The following is a 23,915-nucleotide window of genomic DNA, read 5'->3' as shown; positions in this document are numbered from 1 at the left end:
ATGCCGATGAAGCTTCGGTGAGCTCATACCTAGTCGCGAGCAGAGCCGTGCTATTGTGACATCCTCATCGATGTGGGAGGGCTATCAAAAAGTTTCTGTGAAATGCTGGTCACAGGGGTAATTCAAAAGGTGAGGAATCCACAGGGAGATACTGTACCAACCAGAAAAAGCGTTGCCGAAGGTAATTAACTTGGTCTTCTGGTCCTGAGGACAAAACTACCGCGATCAACAAACAGGGAGGAGTAGGGTCGTTTCTGTAGAGAGGCTCTGCAACTCTGGTCCTGGGCTAAGGCCCATCGGATTTGCGTGATTGCAAATCATCTGGTTGGGGTGCTGTATGTGCAGCAGACAGTCTCAGTTGGCAATACTCAGCCGATCGTGCGTGGTGTCTTCATTCGGAGATAGTCCATCACATTTTCAGGATGTGGGGGTTTCCTCAGTTGAACCTGTTTTCCACTCACGAGTGTGCGCACTGCCCGTCGTTCCACAGTCTCCAGTATCTGAAGCGGACAGGGCTGGGGAACGCGTTTCAGTTAGATTGGGGCTCACAGCTTCTTTACATGGTTCCTCCTATATCCTTGATTCCACGGGTTCTGAGGAAGATTTGCCAAGACCAGGCCGAAGTCATATTGATTGCCCCAGATTGGCCCAGGAGGGTGTGCTACACAGACCTTCACTTCTTATTGCACCCTCAGCTCCGTCTCGCTCTCAGGGCAGCACTCCTCTTGCAGGGGCAGGTTCTACACCCCCACCACCAGAGCCTGCACTTTTGTGCCTGAAGATTGAACAGGCAACCTAAGCTCTTTCGTTCTCCCTCCGGATGTGGTGGATGCTATTTTATTGCCCAGAAGACACTTCACCAAATCTGTCTATTCCACTAGGTGGGCCAGGTTTGGTAAATGGTGTGGAGGAAGTTCAATTGATCCTTTAAATGCCCATTTGTTTGATATTCTTAGTTTTTCTCTTTCTTTGGCTGTAGTGACTGTTAATGGCTACTTGTCGGCCTTGTCAGCCTTTCTTTGTTTGCCAGACCAACCATCGTTGTTTAAGTCTCTCATAGTCATGAGATTCATTAAGGGTCTCATTAATAGATTTCCCCTCACTCCTTTTATTATGCCTCAGTAGGATTTAAATGTAGTTCTTACTTTCCTGATGGAATCTCCTTTTGAGCCTCTACATATGTGTCCATTTAGGCTTCTCTCATTTAAAACTATTTTGCTGATTGCGATTACCTCTGCCAGGAGGGTTAGTGAGCTGCAGGCTCCTAGTTCTAAGCCTCCTTTCAGCTCTATTCATGCAGAAAAGATGGTTCTCTGGAGCAGACCTGCTTTCCTGTCCAAAGTGGTTACTCCTTTTCAACTGGGGCAGTCCATCACTTTACCCACTTTCTATCTTCCCCCTCATCCTTCTAAGGAGGAGGAGAGACTTCACCTCCTAGACTCTAAGAGGGCGGTCAGCTTCTACCTCGACAGGACTAAGGACTTCAGGCTAGACAACCAGCTCTTCATTGGTTATGTGGGAAAAATGAAGGGCAAGACTGTCAACAAGCGAATGTTGTCCAGGTGGATCACCCTGTGTAACAAGATCTGCTACATCTTGGCCAAGAAAGAGCCGTCTGAAGGTATTAGAGCTCATTCTAATAGAGCTAAGTCTTCTTCGGCTTTGGCTAGAGGTGTCCATGCTGTTAACATCTGCAAGGCGGCAAATTGAGCCTCCCTCCACACTTATGCTTAGATTCAGAGGTGAGGGGGATGGCCATTTTGCATGCTCTGTGCTGCAGGACCTTTTGGTGTAGGTAGGTGTACACTCTTTTCCCTGGAGCGGGACTGCTTGGAGATTCAATGCAAAAGGTGAGGAATCCTCAGGCAGATGTATCCATCAGAAGAACAAGTTACTTACCTTCGGTAACGCTTTTTCTGGTGGATACAGTATCTGCCTCTTGATTCCTCACTGAGCCACCTGCCACCCCGTTGTCTACCTACTTATACTGAAAAGAATTTTGAGTATTTCAGTCTTGTGTTCATTGGCATTGGAGATACATGATGCTTGTTGTCAGGAAACATCTATGTTTTAGAATTTCCAGTTTCCTTTCTTCTTGAGTAGTTGTATATATATTTATATTCTTTATATACTTGTGAAATGTTGTTGGTTCACCCATTCAACTCGAAGGCACGGAACAAAGTGGGTGGAACTGACGCCAGCATGCCGACGAGGTTTTCGCATGGCTCCAATTACATCAAGCGGAGTTGCGAGTGGAGCCATGCTATTGTGATGTCCTCGTCGATGTGGGAGAGCTATGAAAAAAGTTTCAGTGGAATGCTGTGTGCAGGGTAATTCAAAAGGTGAGGAATCCACAGGCAGATGCGGTATCCACCAGAAAAAGCGTTACCGAAGGTAAGCAACTTGTTCATCAAGTACAGAAATCTTTTTAAATGTCAAGACTCCTAGTGTTTTAAAGCAACAATTTCTTCTAGGCTATTCTGATTTATGACATTTCCCTGGCAATTTGAGTTGCTCACTCTCACAGCAGGCACAAGGGACAAAGTGACATAGATGCATTTACTCTTTCATCCAGTTTTGTAGGAGGGTGCATACTGTCAGGGTCTGCTTCCACAGCTAAATGAACCATCTTTGCTCCTTATCACTTTCAATCAACCAAGTTTAGTCAGAAGCATTTTATTTAGTTAATAGTGTATCCATGCTATTGTGACTCACACATGCCTTCTGGTGAATACTTCCAGCCTCAGATTCTTCACCTTGTGAATATTAATCAGTTATCAGACTTGATCCGAAAACTTTTCAGCAGTGGCTCTGCATTCCCGTAGCTGGCATCATGCGGCACCCTGTCAACATTGTTCTACTCCTTAGGTGTCATGCGGATCTGCATAGAAGTGCAGCCTATGCATGCAGAAGTTAATTGTTTTTTAGAGTGTTGCACAACTAGACACAAAGCACAGCAGCAGATTGGTTGGACTAGAGTGCAGATCTCTAGTCTTGGAACTGGGACATTTTTAGATGGAAAATGAGTCCAGTTCACAGAAAGGGATGGTGGGATGATTGGTGAAGAATCTGCAGTTAGATAGAGTATCCACCAGTAACTTGTTCTTCTGATGGATACTTCTAACCACAGATTCCTCACCTTGTGAATAGATAGTAAAGTAGTACCTCATATGTGGTGGGTCTGTGAGATGGCTCAGATAAAAAAGTCCTTTAGGAACCAATTGGCAAAATGCCCATTTCGACTGACCTAGTTGTCTAGGCAGTAGTGCTTTGTGAATGTATGAACTGACGCCCATATAACCGCACGCGAAATTCCTTGAACAGCCATTCTGTGTGCCAACGCAGTGCTGGTAGCAGGCTTGACTGAACCTGAAAGCCATCTGGGGGCTACTTCTTAGCCAATGTATAATAGGCTTTGATACAGGAGATGTTCCAGCAAGAGATGATCCTTTTCTGCACTGCCTTCCTCTTCTTTGCCACAGCGAATCCAACAAAGAGCTGATTTTCTACACCATGTTCCATGTACAATCAATGTAGAAACTTGTAGGTCTTTTAGGATGCAGCCGATCGAGGTTCTCTTCCCTCTTGGAATGGCGAGGAGAGGGTGATCATTTTTCTGACATGAAAAGAAGGGATTACTTTTGGTAGAAAAGAAGCTCACTTTCTTAACATCAGCTTGTCCAGAAAGACTTTTATGTACGTTGGGTTGACAGAGTTTACTCACATTCTGTACCGATGTAATGTAAATGAAGAAAGCTTTCTTGAGAGTGAGTACAGATGTGTTGTATCTTAAAGGGAGTACACATTAGGAATGTGAGCAATAAATTCAAGAGATTTTGAAAAGTTTTTGGATCCAGTCTGACACCTCGGGGAAAATTCACAAGGTGAGGAATCTGAGGTTAGATCGATTATCCACCAGAAATAGCGTAACGGAAGTCAAGTAACTTGTTCTTTTGTCTAAGAATAGTCTCCATTTTTCAGCTCTAATGGGGCCTATTCACAAAGGCATTTGTGATTACAGGAAATGGGACTACAGAACGATTCTCTTATGTACTCTTACATTCCTTTGTGAATTGATCCCAAAATGTCCAGTTTAGTATTAGTGAAAGTGGCAACATGGCACAACCCTTTCTGTTTGTACCAATTGTATATGAATATTCTCTGACTAGTTCCACTTTAGTACTATTTTAGATGTTTTGGGGCCAATTTACAAAGGATTGTAAAAGTATGTGAAAGAGTGCTACAGACATTCTCATTTATGTATAACAAAATGCATTGGGGATGGGCCTCACTGTGTGTGTGTGTGTGTGTGTGTGTGTGTGTGTGTGTGTATATGTGTGCATGTGTGTGAGTGTGTGAGAGAGATGAAAAACAGGTGAATCTTTGTCAAACGTCACCTTGGTGAGAGCTCTGTTCCTAAATTTTTTTTTTTAAAACATATTCAACTATTCAATGCTTGACATAGATATAATGCTGAACTGATTAAATGTTCAATTTCTTTGTTGCTTCTAGTCCTCTCTATTTATTTATTTTCTCCCTTGCTCCTTTTTAAAAAATATTTTTTTACGTTTAACAAAAATTTCAATATTAATACTGTCTTACAGATGCTAAGAAACTTTGGGCCTGATTACCATGGCCGTGAATGGCTACTATCTAGCCATCGGTGGCGGTCCCACCGCCATCGAATTCTGCAGGACCGCACACCGCATTAGGATGGCGGACGGATAGAGGTCTGGCGGAGAGACCATCCGCCACACATCTGATGGGTTCGAGGAGCCCGTTGGACCGCCGGAGGGACTTCAGTTCCTACAATAATGGTGTTGCCTGCTCAGGCACTGCCATAGGGATTACAATGTCCCTTTCCACCTGCCAATTCATGACAGTCCGCCTGCCATTAAAAGTCAAGCAGAAAGGGACTTAGCCTAGGGGTCCCCGTTTCCCCCTTGGCCTTCAGCTATGGGTACTAGGGGGCACCTATGGTGCTCCCCTTAACATTCATGTACCATCTGGCAGGGTCTGCATGGTGCCTGTCACAAGGTGCCAGGATGTTTACAAACATGCCTCTTACCAGTGAGGCTTGTGCTGCAGCCCTTTTTCGGGTCGCAGCACAAGCCTTAATGCTAAGAGGCATGTTTCCGACTGCCTCCACAGAAGGCGGATCGGCATCTGTCTGGTGGGACTGCCTGACGGTCGTTCCTGTTCCCGAAAGGATGGCGGTCGGGCGCTTGTCCGACCATCATCATAATCAGGCCCTTTGTGTTCACGTTTTTAGTATTTCAAACTGTTAAACATGAGGCTGCATTAAACAATTCAGTGTACAAAACATCACATAAGTTATGGTTGATTTTGACACTGTCCTATTCTTAAGGATTTGCTTTACATTATCTACTGCAAATTCGAATTTGATATATTTATCTTCTCAATATCCTGAAGACCATAGGGCATAGGTCTCAAATGTGAAATGTACATTACCTTTATTTAACACCGTACCGGTACAGTGCAATTACAAGCTGTACCCCATGAAATGGGGATTTAACTTTGAAACTAGATCTACTGGTTGTAAAACCACATGGAATTCTCAATTCCGTGGAGTCTAACACATATATTTACCAGCTGCTCTTAGCAGTGGCTAATGTAGGCAGCAGCATCTGTGTGAGGTGGAAGTGGATGGAAGTGGATTGGAGCATAGGGGAGGGAAGGACAAGGTAAGTACTTGCAGTGATGCCTCCGTCTGCAAAAAAATTAAACCATAAACGTTTAGTACTTAGTTTAGTAAACCATTTCTGAAAGAGAACAAAATATGAAGTGATTAAACCTACAATGAGGGCTTTCATTCTCATAACCAGTGCACTGGGTATAGATCAGCAACTGGGCTAGGTCTACTCTTGACAGAAGTGAGTGCTTTTTACACAATTTAACCTGGTTTTCTGGAGTTTGTGAGTTTCCTAAATGCCTGGCTCCTACGTAATATGCAACAGGATGCCCTGGGGAGCTGGAGTCCATAAAGCATTTTATTTATTATTAAGTATTTATCAGGCCCTATAAAGGAGGTGCTTGTGTCCAATCTTGAGGAAAAGGATATTATGTAATTTAGGAGGTCTTATGATCTTGATGATCGAAATAAACAACGTATTTATAAATATTAATGTTTATTCAACTAAAGTTGTAAACCGAAATATCTACCAAACAGAGTCCAGACAGGAAATGGCTAATTTTTGATGGCCCAGTCGATGCAGTGTGGATTGAAAATATGAACACAGTGTTGGACGACAACAAGAAGCTCTGCCTTATGAGTGGTGAGATCATCCAGATGTCTTCACAAATGAGCCTTATCTTTGAGCCCATGGATTTAGAAGTGGCCTCACCTGCTACTGTAAGTATCTTCATTATCTGGCATGAAACCATTCATTGAAATCCATTACTGATTCCCATAACTTGGTTATGTGTTCGTTTCTAAAAGTGTCATCTGTCAAGTGCCACATTCTCCTACAATAATTTGTAATCATATCCTAATATGAAGTACATTAACAAATCTTGAGCATGAGTACCTCCTACTCTGCAAACAAAATGTATTCACACCCTTAAGTTGAGGAGGTGGGTCTTGTGGAAGCAGATGTAGCACTGCTGGTACTCTCATGGGTGTTCTAGTGCCACTTGTACTCACAGCCTCTAAATACTTGAGCTATGTTTGGCCGTTTGCTGCTGAGGGATCTTGTTTGAGACCTGCAATGTTAGTAGACACCCATGCCTAGATTGTGCTGTCCATGTAAACATCCCTGTAGATGGGCCTCTAAAGATGTACCATCATATATTCCCGAAACACCTCTGTTAAAGACCGTTTCCCAGTGTTGAAGCTGCCATGGCATAATTTCCTGTGGGGCAAAAACATGCACAAGAAGGTTTATAGAGAGCACTGCATCCACCCACTTTAGGGGTTAAACAAAACCCTTCTAGGAAAAGTCATTTTGTATTGCATGCTGTGGTAGGGATTTTTTAAGTGCATCACTGCACATCTACTCTATCTTAGTCAAGACGCATCAGTGCTAGGTACGCACAATTGGAAAGTATATTTCTGTGGCGAATATCCCCATTTGCAGCTTAAGTGGGCTTACATTTACGCTAGGGCATTTACGCTAGGGAGAATAGTTATGAGGCTATTTAAACCCATGAAAAAATACAGGCAAATATGCTGTAGTGCTGGATACTGAGTGTCGTTTTTCAACCTGCCTGATTAGTAATATGAGCAAACAGTTTTGGACCTGTGTTACAGTGTCTTATATAGGTATATGCATATTTTAATTGAAAAAACATTATATAAGATATGGTTAATCTCGTTCATGAGACATCAACATTAGTTTAAAAAACTCAGAGGCATTTACTGAAAAAAACAAAGTTTAGGGAACTGTAAGAAATTAGGTCTCTAGTTGGTAGAGGTATGCACCCTGTCCACGCTGGCACCACAATTCTAGCCAGAATAAATCAGACATGCACCCAAAATTAACCTGTGCTTACCCTTTGGTAGCTTGGCACAGAGTAGACCGGCTTTACTTAAGAGGCAATTTGTAAAGTGTTTTTGCAAAACCTATTACAGTAAAACACAAAAATAATCCACACCAGGTGAGAGCTTAATTTAATGATCAAAACAAGACGAAAATGACCCAAAAAATTAAATAAGTCGAACCGTAGTTATGAATTTGTAAAAATATCTTGAAATATACTGCTTAAAGCACCAACCGGTGCAATCTGGTCGCGGTGGATTGGGTCAAATCTGAAAAGTTAAGCCGACAGTGATAGAGCGTGGGGCGTATTTAAGATTCACGCAGGGCTCCTGAAAAGAGTACCTTCACAGAGGAAGCGTCTTTGTTGAGGGTTACTGCAAGGAACTGTCAGAGGTGATGAGCTGTCGCCAATTTGTCGGATTGTAGGTGATGCATCAGTTTCATATTGTGCAGTTCGCTGATGCATCGTTGGCTTACCGTCTGCAGTAAAGGCAATGCATTGTCATCGAAATGTGCAACCGACGCCGTGGTGTCCACGAAGTGGTGATGCGTTGAGATGAATGCATCTGTTCCAACCTGCATAAAGTCAGCACTGCGTGGATTCTGGCAGAAACATCCATAAATCCCATCTCCAAGGGCCTACGACTGGATTGGCACCACTTGGCAGGGCATGGCTCACAGGTAGCAGAGCCTAGAGGCTGTAGCAGGGTTGAATGAAGTCTTTGATGGTCCTGAGACTTAAAAACAGGAGGCAAGCCAGCAAGCCCTTGGAGTCGCTTGCTTCTGGGGATGTAAAGATTCTGGTCCAGTCCTTCTTGCTTCCAGGCAAGGCGGCAGCAGGGCAGGCACAGCAGAGCAGGAGTCCAGCAGAGTGACAGTTCTTTCAACAGCACATGAATCCTTCTTCTTGGCAGTTGGTGGTGTCAGGGGTCGAATACTTTTAACCAGTTGTGCCTTTAAAGTGGGGGAAGAGTTCAAAGAGAGGCCTTTGAAGTGCACAAGATCCCTGCTCTGCCTGCCTTGGCTCCAGATTCGCTACAGGCCTGATTCGCCGCCGCTAGTGGTTCGATATCTGAAATTTATGAAAATTGCACTAGCACTTCCAAACACTGCATTAGAATCTGAATCCCTAACATGCTGCTAAAAACTAAAAAAGACCAAAAGCATTGCACTTAATATGCACTTTCAGAGCAGCCCCGACCCCGGGAGGTTAGTAAACCTCATTTCCTTACGCAGGTCCCCTAAACATAATAGACAATTAAAACATTGCATTCTTTAAAAACACTTTCACTTCTTGTGGGCCGAGCCTCGGAACCCACCCTTGAGGTAAAGTTGGCCCTTTAGGCTTTGAAAGCACCCTAACGTAATGCACTTTACATTGGCCCAGTATTGGAAGGTACATTGGGGGCAAAAGCCAGCATTTTCAGACCCCGGATTGAAAGGGTTCTCTCTCTTTCTCTCTTTTAACTGTTAGTTTTAACTGCTATTTTGATGCATGCCCTTTTAGCAATTACTTGTCATCTGCCAATAATGTGTTGCTTACCAGGTATCTGGAGCTCCATAGTAATGATTGTAATTAACTGTACACTAAAGAATCTATCTATCTATCTATCTATCTATCTATCTATCTATCTATCTATCTATCTATCTATCTATCTATCTATCTATCTATCTATCTATCTATCTATCTATCTATCTATCTATCTATCTATCTCTATCAACCTGGTGATGTGCCATCAGGCTGTGAATAGCCTATCAGGCTAACCTCAGCTCCCTTTGTGTGGGACTGCCTACAGCGAATTCACAATGCCTAGTTGTCACCCACCCCAGATGTGTATTCAGAGACAGGTAGAGGCACAGAATGGTTACAGTAAGAAAACGCCAACTTTCTAAAAGTAAAAGACACACAATTAATAAACAAAATGCAGAACAAATCAAAAGATTCACCTCCAGTCAAGCGATGTTGGTTAAATCCATCATTATTTTGCTCACCATGTCACCCCAGTTTAGTCCTGGCCATATGCAGATCAGACTTGACCCTGTGCCTCATGGGAACAGTCCAGACCGATCTGCCACGCCAGGTCCTCCCTAGAACGGAAACAAGCATCCGAGGACCGGTTTCTGGGTTTCACCCCTCATCAGCCAGGATAGCTTGAATCCAGTCGCACAGTGAGCCCGGGACCTACGCCTGGGCATACACGTCCTACTTGGGTGAGAAATGCAAAAAACAACAATTGATGGACAGAATGCAGAACAATGTCATACATTCACCCCAGTACAAAGAGTTGGGCCTAAATTCATAGTTTTTTTGCTCCCCATGCCATTCCAGTTTGAACACGGCCATGTGGGACTTAACTATAATTATTGTACAGTCACTATCGCCAACCCCCAACTTTGTGTGTAGATTCAAATATATATATATATATATATATATATATATATATATATATATATATATATATATATATATATATACTCAATATCACTCAAAAAACCAAAGATTACATGAATATTAAAGTTAGGAAATGGAACTAAAGAAACTTTAGAAATTCACTGTAAAAGCCAAAGGTTATAGGGACCTTATAGTTAGGTTCACGTTTTATACACACAAAACTGTAGAAACTTGTGCCCTAAGGTAACTATAACTTGTACCCCTGCCATGCACACTTATATTCATCAATATTTTACAGCAAATGTTGCAGTGATATTATCAATGATTTCATGAGTGATGTAATGTGTTAGGTAATTAGCAGTGCATGGTTAGGCCACTGGTTATAGTTACCTTTGGGCACGAGTTATATTTTCTTCAGGTATCTCTAACTGTAAGTGCTCAATTTCTATGGTTTTGTGTGTGTAAAATGTGAATTTCAAAGGTTCTTTAAATTATATTTCCTAACTATAACGTCCTGTAACATTTGGTTTTATCAGTGAATTTCTAGGGTTTTTTAAATGTTAAGTTAAGTAATATTTAATTGCCATGATCCCCAACCTAAAATATACATATATATATATATATACAGCAAGGAACTGGCACTGATGAGGCACACGCCGAAACGCGTCTGCCAGACGCTGGAATTGTGGACATCGTGGTTATTGGCAAATGTGCACTGGAGGTATTAAATTTCTATTTGGCAAACCGAGCATGTGTCAGACCTGTTTGTATGGAAACAGGATTGGTAGCAGTATGTGGAAACGGAGGTCGGCTCCGCTGATACTGACACGCCCCTCGTTCAGGAGCACCGCAAAAATGAACCGACGAACTTTGGTATGAAGTGCTTGGAAGGCACATTGCGGCGCCCCCCCAGCCTGGAGTGTCTTGAAGATACTGGGGAGAGGGAGCAGGCAAGTTGTCTGCTTAAGGAATGCCCAGCAAAGAAGTAATTCACCTTCATGTTTCCCGCAATTGAAAAGGAGCCCACAAAGAAACAGAAAGCATTACCTTATGCGAAGATGGGTCACTGTACCTACATCGGACTGTTCTGTTTTGTGTGTTGGTTTCTGAAAGCGGGACTCAGTGCGCATTAACCGAGGGCTCACAGCTGGGAGTATAGCGACATTAACCATCGGAGGAACTTTCCCTGTCTGCTTTCTATAACAACGACTCCCAGCCAATGAGGTCACACGTGTGTTATTTAAACATCAGCCCCGCGAAGGAAGCATCTTGACACTTTCAGCAAGGAACTGGCACTGATGAGGCACACGCCGAAACGCGTCTGCCAGACGCTGGAATTGTGGACATCGTGGTTATTGGCAAATGTGCACTGGAGGTATTAAATTTCTATTTGGCAAACCGAGCATGTGTCAGACCTGTTTGTATGGAAACAGGATTGGTAGCAGTATGTGGAAACGGAGGTCGGCTCCGCTGATACTGACACGCCCCTCGTTCAGGAGCACCGCAAAAATGAACCGACGAACTTTGGTATGAAGTGCTTGGAAGGCACATTGCGGCGCCCCCCCAGCCTGGAGTGTCTTGAAGATACTGAGGAGAGGGAGCAGGCAAGTTGTCTGCTTAAGGAATGCCCAGCAGAGAAGTAATTCACCTTCATGTTTCCCGCAATTGAAAAGGAGCCCACAAAGAAACAGAAAGCATTACCTTATGCGAAGATGGGTCACTGTACCTACATCGGACTGTTCTGTTTTGTGTGTTGGTTTCTGAAAGCGCGACTCAGTGCGCATTAACCGAGGGCTCACAGCTGGGAGTATAGCGACATTAACCATCGGAGGAACTTTCCCTGTCTGCTTTCTATAACAACGACTCCCAGCCAATGAGGTCACTCGTGTGTTATTTAAACATCAGCCCCGCGAAGGAAGCATCTTGACACTTTCAGCAAGGAACTGGCACTGATGAGGCACACGCCGAAACGCGTCTGCCAGACGCTGGAATTGTGGACATCGTGGTTATTGGCAAATGTGCACTGGAGGTATTAAATTTCTATTTGGCAAACCGAGCATGTGTCAGACCTGTTTGTATGGAAACAGGATTGGTAGCAATATATATATATATACATACATACATACATACATACATACATACACCTCAATACCCCACAAGGCAAGCAAAGAGACCGCACACAGATGAAGGTGAATATACAGTGTTTTTTTATTTACCGCACACAAGTGAACAAGACGCGTTTTGGCTTCGCGCCTTTTTCCTACTGTTTACCAAAGACAGAAAACATCGCCATACTTAAACCCAATCATAAGAAAAGTACTTCCGGGGTCAATATCGTAAACAGAAATGAAAATAAAGGATGGACACATGCTATAATTCATGGCGTCCATGTTTGAGAAGTTTCACTGCAAAGTTAGAACCTGATATCCATTCATATATATATATATATATATATATATATATATATATATATATATATACATACATACATACATACATACATACATACATACATACATACACCTCAATACCCCACAAGGCAAGCAAAGAGACCGCACACAGATGAAGGTGAATATACAGTGTTTTTTTATTTACCGCACACAAGTGAACAAGACGCGTTTTGGCTTCGCGCCTTTTTCCTACTGTTTACCAAAGACAGAAAACATCGCCATACTTAAACCCAATCATAAGAAAAGTACTTCCGGGGTCAATATCGTAAACAGAAATGAAAATAAAGGATGGACACATGCTATAATTCATGGCGTCCATGTTTGAGAAGTTTCACTGCAAAGTTAGAACCTGATATCCATTCATATTATGATTCAACAATGTCATTAAGTCTCGCTTTAAATGTGCATTTCGGCGCGGTGAACAAAAATATATTTACATTCATATTTACATTATATGCAATCATAATGTTCATTCCTATTAACAGTCGGTAACACAAAGGATGAGCATCAGTTCTATTTAGTCTGTGAGAATGCTTGCCCTGAATGGGCATACATTCCTGTGCAAAGATATTTACAGTTTTATTTTCAATCATTACCTATATTGAGATTTAAAATTGCGATATGCATTGTATTAAAGCATGCATGCAGCAGATGTGGAAAAAATTAATTCCTTTTCCAATAATCAAATTAATTTGTTTACGATCTGTTACTGCTCCATAGAATATGCTATTTCGCCCTGGAGGGGCATTAATGATAATGCAACATTTATAATTTGGCTTAGGTAATTTCTGATACATATGGTTTCACACTAGTGTTCTAGATACAGTATTCAATGATTCAGACTACATTATACCCGATTGTTAGTGCAAAGAGTTTTTTTCACCAAGCTGACATGATTGACATTTTCGGTTCAACAATTGCTCATTCAAAATTAATTATTAAAGGAAATACCAAGAAAATTGCCTAAACTATAGCCATTCTGGCATATTACGATCAAGTTCATCCAAAACAAATACATTTATTTACAGTTTTATACACAACTAGGCTGCTGTGAGTCCAGCTTCCAATCATTTTAGTGCAATATTTACAGTGATATATGTACCATTTTGCGGGGGGGGGGAGATTTTCTAGAAGTATGAGGAAGACATCATCTATCCATGGAATACAGTGATTCTGGAGCCACCAGCCTAGATGTATAGCTAACTCTTTTGTATTGAGGCCAACTAGTGCTTTAGTCTGTAGATCTACTATGAATCTAGATTCAAGTCTTCGCAATTTAAGTTCTCTATTTCCTCCACTCTCATGAGCTGGAACGTGGTCTAGACAGTAGAACTTGAGCAGATTTCTATTGCACTGATGGAACGGGTGAAATGCCTGGCTACTGGGTAAGTTACATAATTTCTTTCAATGGTCCTGGCATGTTCTAAAATCCTGCATTTGGTAGGGTGTATCGTGCTGCCTATATACTGCAGGTTGCACGGGCAAACCAAATTATACACACAGAATGGTGTTGTGTAGGTTAGAAACTTGGTGATTCATTTAGGACCCACCATCCCCAGTATTTGATATGTTGTTGTCGTTACACTATTTTCACAGGATTTGCACCTGTTGCATGGGAAACATCAGCCAGATTGCTCATCCTGGGATTATACGGGATTGTGTCAAAATGTCTCTGAACTAGGGAGTCTCTTAAGGAACGACAGCGTCTATATGTCGTTTTGGGATGGTCTGGTATGTCCTTCAAAATGACAGAGTCAGATTTCAAAATATGCCAGTTACGTGTGAGTACGTGTTGCAGTCTCCTGGAATCTCTTGTGAAGGTAGTAATGAATCTGAAGGTGTTGGTTTGTTTTTAACCTAGTTTCAATCTATCTCTCAGAAGACAAGTTCTAGGAATTTTACTCACTTTATCTAGATTCTTCTGGAGAAGTCGACTCAAATACCCTTGTATCATGAACCTTCATTTGCTGCTTCCAAAAAGTCCTTGTTTCTGTAGCACTTTCTCTTAAGTCGCAGCAATTCCCCATACAGGATACTTTTTTTAGGAGGTCTAGGGTGACTGCTGCTAGCTTCCAGGACTGATTTTCCTGCTGTGACTTTTCTAAAAAGGGAGATACAAATTTGACCATCCCTAATGAAAACTTTTAGATCTCGAAAATTGACCCCTGTGTTGCTTATTTGTCCACTGAAGTGAAGGTTTACTATATTGGTATTCAACTGATTAATGTACAATTCCGCCTCACTTTTGTACCCTTCCAAAGGATGAAAAGATCATCGATGTAACAATACCATCCAATGACAGATGCTACCGACTGGTTGTTCTCTTGGACCCAGGTCACCTGCTTCTCCCACCAGCCTACGAACAAGTTCGCATAACTGGGGGTGAAGCAGGTGCCCATCGCCGTACCTTTGAACTGTCTGAAATACAGTTGCTGGAAGAGGAAAATATTATTGGTCAGGCAAAACTTTAAAAATTCAATCAACATTGCGTTATGTTCCAAGAATTTTACGGACCTGCCCTTAAGGAAATATTTGACTGCATTGATACCGTGCTGATGAGAAATACATGTGTAAAGACTAGTTATGTCTAAAACAATCATAAACATGTCTGGTTCCCAAATGATATTTGAAATTATCCGTATAAAATCTGTCATGTCACAGATATATGATGGTAACATTTTTGCAAAGTCAATCAAGAAGAAATCCAAGTATTGTGACATAGCTTCTGTCAGGCTGCCTTTGGATGAAATGATTGGTCTACCCGGCGGTGCTGCAGAACTCTTATGGGTAGATGATTAAATGTCAGAGTGACTGGTTGCTGACAACTTAAAAATTTGTGTTCATTTACATCAATCATTCCGTGATTCAGCCATTTTTTAATCATATCATGATATTCCAAAATACTTCTAGTGTACTCCTCCTTGGGGATTTTACTGTAGCAGGTGGTGTCTGATAACTGCCTTAAAGCCTCAGTGCAGTAAAAGTCATGTCTTATAAGCACAATGTTCCCTCCTTAAGGTTTGCAAATTATGTTGGTGTTTGCCCGTATCTTTGCTGGGGCTTGTCGTTGCTCTGTTGTGCGATTTGCCTGTCCCTCTTTGAATTTTTTAGATTTTGTTGTCCTCATTAGTAACAGATCATTCTTTACCGCTTCTTCAAAAGTAACCATGGTATCAAAAGATGTCTTTGGTGTGAATACCGATCGTGGTCTGAAATTTGTCTTCACAATTTTTTGTGCAATTCCAAAACTTTCAGCGGTTAAAATAGAGTTCAATTCTTGCTCCTGAGAACTTTCAATTTGTTGACTTGTCAATATTTGCAAAGTTTGCAGGACTTCCCCAGAAAGATTGTCCATTATTTCACTGGATCCTGCAGTTCTCACTGTATTTTCACTTTGACCTTGCACGTTTTTCATTTTGAAGAATTTGAAGAGTTTTTATTTTTACGTAAAGAAATACAGGTCAATTCTTGTCTAGGTAAATTCAAAATTCTGAGAAGGACAAAAGGTCGATTCTTTTTTGAGTACCATTTCTTCAGGTTTTGTCAGTTTGTGTGTAGTTAGGTTGATGATAGTTAAATCTTCCACAAGATTTCTCTTCTTGTTCCCCTATTTGCTGCGTGTTTGTGAGGCCACTCCTTGGTTTCCCTCTGCAGAAGCCCCCTGTTCGCGTCTTTCTGGTCTTCTTTCTGGGGGTTTGCCCCTGCTGCCTCTTTGCCACGTCTGTCTCATAAGTTGGAACTCCTCACGAAAAAAAAATATATATATATCCTACTGGCGGTCATTAGGATTGTGCTTCCATAGGAATATACTTTTTTGTGTTGCTAAAAACTTTGATAATATTTTACGAATCTCCACAAAACGTACCAAAAAAAGTGCTACTTTTGATTACTTTTGTGCATAGAAAGTTTTGGGGTGATGTGTCAAGCTGGGGCCGAGAAAAATGCAGCGGGGGTCCCAAAACGCATTTTCCCCATTCACTTCTCCATAGATATTTTAGACATAGCTACAGCCAAAAGTGCTCAACAGATTTACTCCATATTTTGCCGAAAGCTAGATCTTTGTCCAGAAAGAATGCTTTTTGTGTTTTGGTGTAAATCCATCCAGTAGTTTTTGAGCAATTAATGCTAAACAAACTGTGTATATTTCATGCCAAAAGCCAGGCGCTGTGTTCAACCCACTTGTGCACTGTTGAAGACTGTGTGCAGCATGGGGTTGGTTGCCTGCGGCCAACCCCTTGCTACACAAGGCCAAAGGCCATGTGCAGTGTGAGGTTGGCAGCCTGCAAGCAGTTGGATTTGCCACAGGGCCTGGCCGCAGACCAGCCCCTGCGGCCAACCTCACAGTGTGGGGTTGTCTGCCTGGTGGGGGTTGGCTTTACGTTGTTAGAATAGAAATGTTCATGTTAGCTCATTACCCCATGTTAGTTAGTATTCGGAGCTCCATTTTCTTCCTAGGCGCCAAATTAGCTGTTCGAAACTGATCTTGTTTAAATTCCGAGAAATGCTCCCCTTAGAGTTTTGTGTCCTTCACTCCTGTTCTGTTCCAGTAATGGATACACTGTTCCATTAGGGCATACCTTTTTCTCTAGACGGAGGCCCTCTGCCACTTCTCAAGTGGCAGGCCCGAATGGAACGTCTTCGGAATTGAGATACCTTGTGAGCGATAGAAGCGCTGAAACCGTTTTCTTCGTATTTCACTCTTTAGCTGCACCTGCCTGGAAAATTCCAACTGTGGGCGTGTTTTAGCCCAGTTACAAAATGTACATATTGTATCTCTATGCTTGTTGATTTAAGTCCCCTCTGAAGCCCTCTTAGCGACTGGGCAGACAGGGCTCTGCTCTCAGTATATATTAATAAACAAAGTAGGTTTGACCTACTCTTCGTTTGGTATGGAAGGGTGAGAGGTGGTCATTGGTGACCCTAGTGACCCTAAATCGGGTCACTTCCTTCAACGTATGGTAAGAAAATATTAATTACCTTAAATAAAAACCTAGAAATTCACTTAAAAAACAAAAGTTAAAGTAATGTTATTGTTAGGTGAGAATTTTAGTGGCAACGTAAAGTTTTATACGTACAAAACAACTGAAATTCCACCAGTTATAGTAGTTCTGGTAACTATAACTTGTGCCCTGAGCTAATTATAGCTCCCACCCTCATTGTGCATTGCTAATTATTCCACATATTACATCTTTCATGAAATCTTCTGTGACAACATTGAGTTTTGCACTGACTGTCAAACGAAGACAAGCAAAATGGGGCTCCCAAAAATGTGATATCCCATGTGTATTTCCATACAAAAACGTGCTCTCAGATACCTAAAAAATGGCTGGACCGAGTTAACAACACATTTGGTAAAAAGTTAGAAATGTACTTAGAAAGTGGGCTTTTTGTTATTTGGTGTGAATCTGTTCGGCTATTTTTGAGAAAATAAGGCCAAATTCGGTAAATCTCAAGGTTTGAGACTAGAAAATGTGTTTTTCAAATGTACTAAACACATTAAGTGATTTGGAAACATGTTACCAAATCGGTAAATAAGTTTGGGAAATCATAAGGAATCGCTATTTGGAATTTTTATTTGAAGCCTCTTTCAAATAGCAATTCCTTATAATATGTATTAATATTTTGTGACTGATATTCTGTCTCAAAACATTTTTTTTTTTACCAGCACCTCAAAGGAGGTGGGAACCTGTTTGCATACGTCAAGGAGTCCCCAAAACACCTCTCTCCTTTTACGAGTGGTCAACGAAACATATTTTAGGAGTGGGAAGTGGCCCTTTGGACCACTGCCTATTCTTGAAATATAGTTTTGCAATCTTTTCTTTTTCTTTAAAAACCATTCCATTTTCTTTTAAGGAAATTGGGCTGCATTAAAAGAAATTGATTTATTTAAAAGTAATCACAGACATGGAGGTCTGCTGACCGCAGCAGGCCTCTACATCTGTGGTGGCAGCGAATCAGAGTGGGGAGAACTTTGCAACCTGCCTCGTTAATATTCAAGAGGTAGGTCGAATTGCGACTCACTGCGATGTGGTATTTTGTGAACTATCCTATAAGTACACAGGTCGGTTTGCAAAATACCATAGGATTTGAAAAAAGTCAGTGGGCAAATTGCGTCTACCTTTTGTGAATCCTATCTTAGTACATCTGGCACATTAGATTTAAAGAGGGGCTTGAGTTGGGCACAGAGGGGATAAAAAGCAGGTATACCTATAATGTTGGTGTCCAAATATGCTCTGATTGATTAGTCAATTTTAAGAGGACTATTCAACACTGATTGACTGACCACAACATGAGGAATATGATGTGGCAGCCTTTACGGGGCTCAGGGACATAGTCCCTGCATCCTGAAAATGAATAAATAAAATAAGGGTGCACACCCTGAATCCCAAGGCATATAGTGGGGGGGGGGCCAAGGGTGGCAGGTGAATTTCCCTTGATGGCTGCCCACAACATGGGTAACATCTTATACCAGTCATTACAGTATTTGGAGTCATGGTCCCCATTTAAATTCAATGTAGTGAAAGCCTATTTTTGAGGGTCCCAAAAAGCATATATGAAGGATGATAACAGATTTTAGTCACAATATAATCATTTATACTCATATGAGGAATTCTGGTGAGTTCCTAGGTGATTTTACCCTGTGAAAAATGCTGACCCTCTGCTTGGATTTGTTGTACCATGCTTGAGAGAAAATGGTTTCTCTCATGATTTTCACTTAAACGTTATGGAAGGCAGTCCAGATATAACATGAGGGCACATTTTGTATAATTTCATGCTATCTATCTCTGCTAGGTCAGAATTAAATTTGATATTCGGAGTAAATCATGTACTTTGAGCAGAAGCCTGTCATTTGATTCCCCAGTGTTCTACTACAGCTTCCCACAATGCTCTACGGAACAATTAGAGTGCTAATGTTTTAATTTATGTCAAAATTGTGGCCCACCTGAATGCCATCTTGATGGCATTAAATCTGTAAAACCTAATGCTTTTCCTTTAGAAATGAACAATATGAGGTCATTTATTTTTTCAGAGAAACTATGGTTGATGCTCTAAGAACCTAAAATGAGAACGCAAGTTCTATGAGTTTCAGGATGCATGTTTTATCAGTTCTTAACCGCATGCGTGCGGGCGGAATTCCGCCCGTACCCTGGGTTTTTAAAAATCGCACTTTACGTGACGAGCTGGGCTCGTCATGAGCGTGCGAGGAGGCTACGCCATGACGAGCCCAGCTCGTCATGAGCGTCGAAGGGGTTATATATGTTTCTCATTCAAGTCAGTAAAATATTCTGACATGCAGACTCAAACATGTACTTTCAGTACCAGCATCTGTCTCTCTGATCAACTGCAGCGTCGCCGCAGAATTCTAATGAGCAATATAGCACTAACATTCTATATTTATGACACAGGTGAGGCACACCTAAATGCCAACTTGATGAATTGAAAGCTGTAAAACTAGCAGCATTTCTTACAAAGGACAGTGCAGAAAAGGGACACTATTAGGGGGCTCTTTTGTCATAGGAATGATGGTGTGCTCTCTAGAAAGTTAACACGAGGACATATTTTCTATGACTTCTTAAGTGTCTTCCTAATCCATGTCAGTAAATCATTCTAAAATGCAGAGAGAAATATGTACTTCCAACACCAGATGCAGTCTGTCAGCTAACTCTCCAGTGGGCCGCTGCATTTTCACCACAGTTCTAATCAAAGCTGTAAAACTAAAAGAATTTCCAACAGGAGTATTGCAGTAAATTAACACAATAAGGGGGATCTTTTTGGTTGGAAAATTATGGTTAGTGCTGTGGGAAGCTAAAAGGAGGACACATTTTCTATTAGTTCACAAATGTCTTTCTCACACATTTCAGTAAAACTGTCGGACATGTGGAATGAAACGTGTTTCCAAAATCTGCAGCATTCTGTCAACTAACTCCCTAGTAATCAATTGCAACAACTCCATATAGTTCTAAAGAAAAACTAGAGCACTAACATTTTGTGTTCAAGACAAAAGTGAGGTACTCCTGAACGCCATTTTGTTGTAAAGTAGCAGTTGCATTTAAAGCCTTTAAGCCTAAAACTGCTGAATTTATGTATAAATGTGATGTTTTTTAGGTTAAATATTCACCTGTCACATTACTTTAACGCTTCTTTTTTCCAGTTAATATATATATCCCAAAAAAAAATCAAAGGTTACAGGGACATTATAGTTAGGCTCTGATTTGCACGTACAAAACCATAGAAATTAAGCAGTTATAGTTACCTGAGATAAGTATATGTTTCGCCCCTGGAATGCACTGTTTATGGCCTCACATATTACATCACTCATGACATGGTTGGTGACATCACTGATGACATCTTAAATTTACATCACTGATGACATCTTCCACCGAACCACTCGCACAGCCACTCACACCCCATGTAATATCTCCGCGTCAAGCCAAACTGCCGCACCGTGGTGACCCCGTATGCCAGAGGGAGTCATTGGTGAACTGATTGTTAGTTAGGAGCACAATACTTGTGACTGCCAAAATCAGTGACCCCGTATGCCAGGAAGGGTCGCTGTATTGAGAGCTATAGCATAAGGAGAGTCTGCACCCGGATCATGGTTACTGCAGCAATCCTGTATACCAGTTGGGGCTGCCGGTACTACTTTGGCTTAGGGTTAGAGTCGTTGCCCATGCCGAAGGAGTACTGCTGTGACCAGTAAGTCTTCGAGGTTCACCAAGACACCACCAAGGACATCACACCCTTCGGTCGGGAGGCAGAGGATCACACCAGCACCCACCTACTAAGGGGAAAAGAAGATTACCATTTGTCTCAAATGACCGTAAGCAGTTCTGATTACTGAAAACGGGGCAGCAGCGCAGTTCGACAGGGAGAACTTGCACCGCTGGGTGCTGCGGCATCCATCACCAGTGGGCCGACTTTGCTGTACAGGATCCGGACTTGTGAGTGCCCAAGGAGAGGGCACTTGCTGATCTGCTGAATACAACCAAACTTCCAGAGCTGGTAAGACTGGAACTGGGCCTTCGAGGCTCCAGTAGACTTGCTGATAGCAGTGCTGCTGCACCATCAACATTTTTGACTAATTACTAAAGAGTCAGAGGGAGAATTCTTGAGTATGGCCTAATAGTTTGCATTCCTTGGATGCGGTCACTAGTGAATGAGGAAATACGGGAAACATCTTACACAAGAAGGGTGTTACAGGGATCTTCCTAATAACTACTAGAGCCCCAACCTCAAGGGGAATTGTGTTATTGCTTCTAAATGTTGTATACCATTTCAAGTGCAGAGTTAGAAATATATATATATTTTTCTAGCAAAGTGAGTACTGGACTGCTCATTGATTTATTTTGTGCACTGTTTGCATTTTGAGTTATGAGTCATACTCACCGACCTGTATCTACATCGCCCTGAGGGAGCCTTGACTGCTCGACCACACATGCCACTGAGAGTCAAGTGCAGAAGGGATACTTGGCACAGTTGCTCAGGACCTATAGTAGGTCGGGCTCTGGTACATCGGGAGTAATAAAAGGCCTCAACAGCCACGTTTGGGCCCAGGAGCCCCTCTGTGCCCCATGGTCCTCTTAAAGGAGATCTGACATTAGGCTGTGACTGCCCAATGCACAAAGCTTTTGCTATGAACAGTTGTATTTTACTCATGTGTTAGATGTGAGTTACTCACACATACGCAGGCCTCATTCACAAAGCATTTTCTGGAAGACAGGCTTACTCATAGAAAACATTAGTAAGATGTTCCTACTCCTGGAAATTCACGAGAAACTCATCCTTGAGACTAACGTTAGATACATCTACTCAAAATTAATGGCTTTGTGAATTAGACCTTAGACGTTTGTCACAATAGTAATATTATCAGTTTGGTATCACCCTTTCTATAACTGTCTTATAATGCATTGTCTTTTAAAGTTGTATTTCCAGAGGGAATTCCGATCTTGACTGACTCTTAATTACTCATTAGTCGAAAATGACATTATACAATTCCCTCATCGTAACAGTGGTATTGCTTACAGTTTCCCTACAGTGACAGATTTATTTTTCCCATTTTAGGTTTCCAGATGTGGTATGATCTACATGGAACCTCATATGCTGGGTTGGAGACCACTGATGGTATCTTGGATGAATCTCATGCCCTCGAGTGTCACTCCAGTGCATAAGAAGTTTATTGAAGGACTATTTGATCGAATGGTTCCACCATGTCTCACCATGATTAGAAAAACCGCCAAGGTACTGTATACTGAGCAGATAGAAAGTGGCTGCCATATTTTGCAATTATCAGTGTAAAATCCAAAGTTCCTATTAACATGGATCATATACAACCGTAATTGTCAGCTTTATTTTTGTACATTAGAACATTTGCACTAGACTGTGAGTAGCACATGGCGAGGGTGCGCATAAACCTCTGAGTCTCTTTTTGTTTATTACATTAGTTTGTCAGCAAAGACCAGATCCCAGCAGATGATAAGACCGCTATATTTCATTAGTATCAAGAATGAAAGAGACTACAAAGATTCAGAATTGAGAGAAGTAAAACTATGTATAAGGGTGGCATATTGGTGTGTAGAAAGAGAATTGGTGGTGATGGGAAGTTAAATATTGCTAGAAGAATGGTCTTGACAGATCTGATGAAGATTTCAGCAAATCGAGCAGTGATGTGTAATGTGATAGAAAGTTACTCAGGTCCTAGTATCTAAAGATGTCTGATGCCTTTAGAAACTGTAAAAGTGTCTGCTTTGTTGTGTTACTGTCTGCCCAAGTGTCCGTGGACACCAAGTTCCCAGTGTGCCCATCCGACCTCCCAATGTAGCCAAGAACCCTTAGTTACCCATTGGTGTGGAAATGGTACGTGCAGTCCCACAGAAAGGAGAGGCTTGATCATCGTTAGGATAGTGTTTCCAAGTGCTAGGGGCTTTCCTGTTCACATTGAAATCACTAGGGTGGGGTTTGATTTAATACATACATCTTTAAAATGCATCCCTGTTTCTAGTGTTCATTTGTGTGTCTTTCCATAATCAAAAAGGGTTTGCGTTCCACGAATTATGCCTGTGACATCTTCAGGGATTGGTGCTTACCTGAAATGCATCTCACTCAAATACTGCTCAGTGGGATTGCAGTCCAATTGGCTTTCTGTCTCGGGTTGGCATAGTGACAAAGTCCTTAGTTCTAGTGGGTCTAGAAAGCCTATTCCTGGGTCGGGTTCTGAAGACAAATCTACAAAGCGTGTTACCATGATTTCTTGTATCATATAAAGCCTCTGTGAAGTCTGCTTTAATAATTTATGACAAGAATACCCGTATACCAGCCACTGCTTTAATAATGCAGTCGTTTATGATGAGCCATGTGCAGCGTCCACATGGACGTATAGACGTAAGTATAAAAGGTCTAATTCCAGGTTTGCTTTTGACTATTCTTTTAGGAGCTGTCACCAACTACAAACACAAATCTAGCCCGTTCCCTCATGAATCTCATGGATTGCCTAATGGATGAGTTTTCAGATGAATCAATAATTAAAAAGATGACGGAAAGAGACATTTGCTCATGGCTGGAGGTAGGAAACATTTC

The 23,915-nt window shown here is 41.7% G+C and overlaps 1 protein-coding gene across 1 annotated transcript in view; it reads left to right on the top strand.

The window, feature by feature from the left end:
• The window catches only part of DNAH7 (dynein axonemal heavy chain 7), a 2,019,015-nt gene that overhangs the window by 959,503 nt on the left and 1,035,597 nt on the right, over nt 1–23,915 (top strand). Inside the window, exons 31-33 of the mRNA XM_078680414.1 lie at nt 6,191–6,373; nt 22,404–22,580; nt 23,770–23,901. Coding sequence (XP_078536540.1) covers nt 6,191–6,373; nt 22,404–22,580; nt 23,770–23,901 — 492 coding nt within the window. The remainder of the gene's footprint in view (nt 1–6,190; nt 6,374–22,403; nt 22,581–23,769; nt 23,902–23,915) is intronic.

The sequence above is a fragment of the Lissotriton helveticus genome, chromosome 3_1 (genome assembly GCF_964261635.1).
Source record: "Lissotriton helveticus chromosome 3_1, aLisHel1.1, whole genome shotgun sequence".
Classification (NCBI taxonomy): Eukaryota; Metazoa; Chordata; class Amphibia; order Caudata; family Salamandridae; genus Lissotriton; species Lissotriton helveticus.
Note: the sequence above shows the minus strand (reverse complement) of the source record. Positions and strands in the feature narration are given on the sequence as shown.